General features: G+C 32.5%; 1 protein-coding gene across 2 annotated transcripts; it reads left to right on the forward strand.

Annotated features, from left to right (window-relative positions):
* The first annotated feature begins 983 nt into the window (after window positions 1-983).
* Window positions 984-6,004, forward strand: LOC145074968 (uncharacterized). Of its 2 annotated transcripts, none has more exons than XM_079021276.1 (14): window positions 984-1,311; window positions 1,775-1,851; window positions 2,161-2,319; window positions 2,412-2,625; window positions 3,108-3,194; window positions 3,294-3,433; window positions 3,516-3,596; window positions 3,896-3,960; window positions 4,105-4,280; window positions 4,406-4,536; window positions 4,627-4,714; window positions 4,810-5,026; window positions 5,103-5,194; window positions 5,275-6,004. In XM_079021276.1, the coding sequence occupies exons 1-14, from the start codon at window positions 1,144-1,146 to the stop codon at window positions 5,704-5,706; spliced, it is 2,127 nt and encodes a 708-aa protein (XP_078877402.1). In that variant the 5' UTR covers window positions 984-1,143; the 3' UTR covers window positions 5,707-6,004. The 2 variants fall into 2 exon arrangements, with proteins under 2 accessions (XP_078877402.1, XP_078877403.1); XM_079021277.1 differs by having other exon boundaries at window positions 4,255-4,280.
* Window positions 6,005-6,814: the final 810 nt, after the last annotated feature.

Below are 6,814 nucleotides of genomic sequence, written 5' to 3' on the forward strand. Positions count from 1 at the left end.
TCATATCGAGGGTAATTGTCGAAAGCAATCATCCCTACCATCTAACATCGATAGAGACTGCCTATTTCTTACCTTCCATTTACCCCTTTTTTGGAATTAGGGTAATGGTATTGTTAGTGTTCTTGAATTTATCTGAGTCGTTGACCGATATTCTGACCCGAAATCGAATAGTGCCCACCACATCCTAGAATAACATTACACACACTCCATAATTACTAGAAAAATGACATGCAATGAGTAAGAGATTTGGTGTTGTGGGTAAGTTCTTGTTTATGTAACTATGTTTTTTCATTATTGTAGCGTTTGAAAAAAAACACAATATGGGATGCGATGAACTTATCTGAAATGAGGTATGATTTTAGTATAAAACACTTAAGAATTGTGGGGTATACCATTACTTAGCCTACTATGTGGTGAAACATCTTGTCGCACCTCATCATCATTCGGGAAAAAAACTAAACCCACAAAAAGAAACCCCAAGAACCTTACATCATCATCATTTGTGTTTTCTATATTTTCCAGTTTTATTAATCGTGAATGTTAGTCTAAGTATATGTCCCTAATTTCCAATAAAGTTATTGCTTTATGCTTTCCCTAGGGTATAAAGGGGAGGGCTTCAGTGAGGTGGATGGTGGTGTTGTTGGAGGACGATGAAGTTTCATCAATAGAAAAGAGCATTAACAAAGAAAAAAGAAAGGAAAAGGGATGGGAGGGTGGAGGGTGTTTGGGTGGGCTATGGGGTGTGGGGATGAGTCTTATTAACATTCAATGTTATATAAATAATAAAACAAGAATAAAAGTCAATAAGAGTAAAATTGTAATTTTAAATTGATCCATGATCAAAACTTAGACAAAACAAACCACATGGGTTATCCAAGTGAAAATTTCCACATAGGGACGAAAATTGAACATTGGAACAAACCAGAGGGACTATTAATATAGTTTTCTCTTTTGTTGGGCCAAGGTAGAAAGCTGCAGCTGCTGGAAGCCTGGAAAATTAACCGAAGGAGCAACCGACGGGAGCGCCTCTTGACGACGCTTGACCCATTCTCTGTTGAAGGATCTCCTTCTTTTCAACGTCTTTCTGAACACATTCTGTAATTTTCCAACGGAAATCGAGAGAGAGAAAGAGAGAGAAGAATCATGTGGGCATTCTACCTGATCTCGTTACCCTTGACGATGGGTATGGTGATGTTGACGATAAGATACTTCGCCGGACCTGACATACCTCGTTACGTCATATTCACCGTTGGTTACACGTGGTTTTGCTCTCTCTCCTTCATCGTCCTCGTCCCCGCCGACATTTGGGCTGTATGTTATTCTTCGCCTCTCTAAATTGTTTGATTGTTGATTCGTTGCACATGCATCTCTGGTTTCCATATATTTTAGAAATTTTCTTAGGATTTCGTTTGAATTGAGAAAGCGAAACCTTCATTGTTGCTTATCTTTCGAAATTAACACCAACATTGTGTTATTCCACCACCTGTATGCTTGCTATTTGCCCCATTTTGTAGTTCATATCCGCATAGTTTGAGATGAAAGTCATGTTGTTGTAGGACTATTTATTCATATTACTGGTTATAGTGTGATCATATTGGGGTACTAAATCTCTGCAAACGATTAATATACAAGATCAACTGATAAAAGTATTTTAATGTTCAATTAGCAGAAAACTATGAGTATCTTGTTTTGGACATATTGTATTCCCATTGTATTCTAATGTTTCATATCAAATGTTCATGAGCTTCCAATGAATGAATCAATATGTGTGCAGGCTATGAGTGATCAGGCAAGGGGAGGCATTTCTTTCTTTTGGAGCTGGTCATATTGGAGTACATTTTTACTTACTTGGTAAGGCTTTAAAATAATATCTGTTACTTTTTTTTTATCCTCTTCTTACATTTTGCTCCTAGATTAGTATTCCCATTTTGCTTTGCAAGAAGTTAAATAAATATTCAAAAAAAAACACATATAAACAATAAGGTGATTCTGCATAACTTGCATCCAATATTCACAATGTGTATATGTTCATGATCTTAATTTGTTTCTTGTAGCCTTTCTTGGTGTTTATATTCTTCCATAGTTTCATAACATATTAGCTTCTAGAATCTAGATGCATCATATTCTCATAAATTTGTATTGAACAATTTTTCTAAGCAGGGCTGTCGTGCCTATCCTTCAGGGTTATGAAGATGCTGGAGATTTCACAGTAATGGAAAGATTAAAAACCAGTTTACAAGTGAATTTACTTTTCTACCTCATTCTTGCTTCTGTTGGACTCTTTGGACTTATACTGCTTATTTTATTGCATGAAAACTGGTTTGTTTCTTCATACCTTTACTTAATTCTCTAAACCTCTACTTTTCTTATTATTGTTATTATTATAATTATCCTTTTAAATTGGTTGATAGGAGAGGTGGCATAATTGGGTTTGCCATGGCTTGTTCAAATACATTTGGACTTGTTACTGGTGCATTTCTTCTTGGTTTTGGTTTAAGTGAAATCCCAAAGGGTATTTGGAGTAAATCTGACTATGTTTCCCGCCAAAAAGTTCTTTCCCATAAAGTGGCTAGAGCAGCTCTAAAACTTGATGATGCTCATCAGAATTTGTCAAATGCTATTGTTGTAAGAATCACTCTTTGTTTGTTTTAAGACTTTTGACATAAAAGTCCTTTAAGTTTCGCAAGTTTTGTCGGTTTTGTCCTGGTGACAATTTTTTGTTTGTCAATGCCCTTTTTTTTCTTCATGTTTGCCCTTGTTACCTGTAATAGCAGGTTTCTAGGGACAAAACCGACAAAATTTGACAAATTTAAGAACTTTCATGTCAAATTTGAAAAACATACTTAGGGTAAAATCATAAAAGATTTGTAAACTTAAGGACTTTCATGTCAAATTTGATAAACATACTTAGGGTAGAAACATAAAAGTTTTGTAACAAGGGCAAAAAAAAGAAAACATGACAAACTTTGGACATTAACAAACAAAAAATTGTTACAGGGACAAAACTTGTCAAACTTAAGGACTTTTATGTCAAAAGCCCTTTTTAATAAATAACATTTCAATACAACTTAGATACAAGTAATGTTTATAATGATTTATTGTATTAGGCTGCTCAAGCAACATCAAAGCAAATGTCAAATCGTGATCCATTGAGACCCTACATGGATATCATTGATGTAACATTGACAAATATGGTGAGTTTTCTTTTTATGTTTGTAGCTCAAATTTTTAATATTTTTCACTTTCTGATTTTGAATCTACAAGACAAAATGATATTAATTTCTTATATCCAGCTTAATGAAGATCCATCTTTCAAGCCTCAAGGAGGAAGATTAGGGGAAAATGATATGGATTATGATGCTGATGAGAAATCTATGGCAACACTAAGACGCCAGCTAGGCAGAGCCAAAGCTGAGTACTATCGTTGTAAAAGGTAAGTAAACAATAATTCTATTTTTGTTTTTTTTTTCTTTGTTTTCTAAGACATTTATGTTTTTTTTTTTTTTTTAAATCAGTGAATATATGAATTTTGTGCTGGAAGCTCTTGAGCTTGAGGACACTCTAAAGAATTTTGAGCGCCGAAATGCAACTGGATGGTTTGCTCTCAATCCAGGCTTGTTATTCTTCCCATTGTGTCTCTCTTTTTCTGAATATAAAAATGAAAAAAAAAAAAAAAACTTTTGTTCTTCATCATATATCAAATTCTTGGAACCCCAACAGAAAACATAATCCAAAGTTTAAGAGAGTTTTGACATTGTTAAGTTTAAGATGATATATATACCTTTGTTTATGTTAGGGACCAATCTTGTAAAACAACATTTATATAGGTGCTAATGTGTAATTTTCTATAAAATATTCAAAACTTTTCTATTGTTTTACTTCTTTTAAACTGCAGGAAATATATTTCAAGCTACAGGCCCGAGCGGGAAGGGAAGCTAGGATTTTGTCTTGACACAATTGGTAATCGTTTTACTTTTTATGCTCCAAAATAATAATATATTTTAATTTTATTTAAAAAAAATCAATTAACACACACATATATATATATATATATATATATATATATATATATATATATATATATATATATTTTTTTTTTTTCAGAGCTGGTATGGCGATGTATTTTAAGGAAGCAACTCCAAAAGCTTTTGGCTATCATACTTGGTTGCTTAACTGCTGCAATTCTTGTAGCAGAAGCCACTATACTCCCTAAAGGAGTTGACTTTTCTCTTTTTTCTTTTTTAATTAATGCAGCTCAAACAAATGGAGTACTTGTACAGGTAACTATTTCTCTACTTCTAACTAATATTACAAACCTATCTCTCTCTCTCTCTCTCTCTCTCTCTCTCTCTCTCTCTCTTTTTATTTATATTTATATAGATATATATATATATATTTTTTTCAGGTTGTTAGTTTCATACCCCTAATGTACATGTGTGTTTGCACTTATTATTCATTATTCAAAATCGGAATGTTGACTTTCTACTCACTTACTCCAAGTCAAACAAGTTCAGTCAGCCTCTTAATGATATGCTCGTAAGTATTAAATATTGGTAACCCTTTTATATATTCATAAAAAAAATATACTCTTATATTTTAAGTATTTAACATTAAAATATTTACCAGACAGGTGGCGCGATACGCACCTCCAATCTCATATAACTTCCTAAATCTTATTCGTCTTCCACGAAATACTAATACTGTATTTGAACAGGTTAGATTTTCATATGTTTTTTTTTTTTTTTTTTTATAAATTTTAAAGAAAAATGGTACTTTTTTTTTACATGTATTATATGTAATGACATGCAGAGAATGGGGAAAATTGATGATGCAGTTCCCTTTTTTGGGGAAAATTTTAACAAGGTTTATCCGCTTATTATGGTTGTATATACCATAATTGTCGCAAGCAATTTTTTTGATCGAATTATGAGTTATTGTGGAAACTGGAAGATATTCAGACTGAGAAATGAAAGTAGTGATGATGTTGATGGATTTGATCCATCTGGATTGATGATTTTGCAAAAAGGTAAGTTTTTACTTGTTCTGATATTTATTTATACACATAAATTATTTTTAATTTTTAATTTTTTTTGTGTTCATAGAATGTTCTTCCATTACAAACGGACATAAAGTTGGTGAACTTGTGATTCCCTTAGCAAGATATTTTAATGATGCGAATACAGATATAGAAACAGTAAGTTAATTTATATCTTCTTAATTTCGGTTCTATTCTTATTAAAACAATTTCCTTTATACTCTTGGTATTTGTTTTAGGTTTCCCCTGATTCAAAAGCAGCTCTTTCGATAAACGAACCCCATGATACCACTAACAAAGAGAAAATGAACCAAAAATACAAAGCATTAAGAGCGGATGAAAAAATCCGTACAAATAGAACCTTCTCAAATGCTTCTTCACTCGATATCGACACTAACACTAACAATTCAGAAAGTGGACAATCTTCAAGAACATCGGCTTCTAGAATATCATCAACATGGGTGTCGATGAAGACAAATTTCCATAATTTAAGGTCTAATATGGCGGCTAAAAGATTCATGCAAGTACCTCAATCACAACCACCTCAACAATCACCTTCTCAATCTCTCGACGAAATCTTCGAGAGGTTAAAACAACCGTCACGAGCTAATGATGACGAGGATCTTGACGGTTTTGCTGTGGGCCCGAGTAATCGTGGGCCCCAAAGGTGAAATACATGGATGTTGTTGTAAATTTTGTTATATAGGATGAAGATTTGTGTTGATTAGTGTGTAAATGTATATTTATATTGTATACGTGCTTTGTTTTAAGAGTAAGAATGTTAGAATCCATAAGTGACTCTCAACAACTTTTAGTTGTTGTGTGATTTTGGTGGGCCACGTATAGAGGCGTAGTGCATCCATGTTTTAGATGAGTTAAGTTGATATGTACAACATTGGTTTGGGATACACTTAAATGTATTTTACTCATGCGTTATATTTCCATTGCAAAATGTCGAGCTTTTATTGAGTGATTTGAGTTTAAATTCAATTTGTTAAGCTTCGATGAGATCGAATTTGAAGATACAAATAAACTTTTGGAGTTTATAAGGTTGTGACTCGAATTAAGGGTATGACATCAAGATCGATCTAATGGGATAAACTTGAAGAGGATATGACTTGCTGATTTTTTGGAGAGGGAATGATGTGTATGGTTTTAATATCTTCAAACCCTTGCCACAATCGTATTTGTTGAGCCGACTAAACAACCCATGCCAACATTTTTTTTGTTTATGTGCCATCATCTTGACCACGTCAGCACGTTAACCGGTTTTAATTGTAGACAATTCCCCATCAAGTCATTTCCTATTTTAATGGTTTAAGTGATACAAATTTAGTTTAGTGACTATTTAACATGAAAGTGTTTTGGTGTCCATAATCCTATTACTTTCCCTTAATTATTACGTTTTATACTAGATAACTAATTCAATTGTTTTTTAAAATTTTATTTTGATTCTAGATAAATTAATAAATATTGTACTGGATAACTAATTCAATTGTTTTTTTTAATTTCATTTTAATTCTAAACAAGTTAATAAATATTTATAAAAAAACATAAAGTAGTTTTAAAGGTTATTGTCATTGTAGCTTAACGTTATTTAGTATATTGGTTTAAAAAGTCTCTTGTGATTTTCTTTTGTCTTTTAGGGCATATATTTATGTTTTACCATTTTAAAAGACAATTATCAAAAATATAAAGGGGTCACCCGGTGAATCCCTTTCTAATCATCAATTTTGATATGTCACGTGACATTTGGTATGCGTCCAACTGTTTCAAACA

This window comes from Lactuca serriola, chromosome 9, assembly GCF_051521515.1.
Source record: "Lactuca serriola cultivar US96UC23 chromosome 9, Lser_US96UC23_V15, whole genome shotgun sequence".
In the NCBI taxonomy this organism is placed as follows: domain Eukaryota; kingdom Viridiplantae; phylum Streptophyta; class Magnoliopsida; order Asterales; family Asteraceae; genus Lactuca; species Lactuca serriola.

Bases quoted from the DNA above. Each gene is read 5' to 3' on its own strand.
- LOC145074968 (XM_079021276.1), top strand. From the start codon at position 1,144: ATGTGGGCATTCTACCTGATCTCGTTACCCTTGACGATGGGTATGGTG. The intron at 1,852-2,160 runs GTAAGGCTTTAA...TTTTCTAAGCAG, and splicing joins AGTACATTTTTACTTACTTG to GGCTGTCGTGCCTATCCTTC. The intron at 3,195-3,293 runs GTGAGTTTTCTT...TCTTATATCCAG, and splicing joins ATGTAACATTGACAAATATG to CTTAATGAAGATCCATCTTT.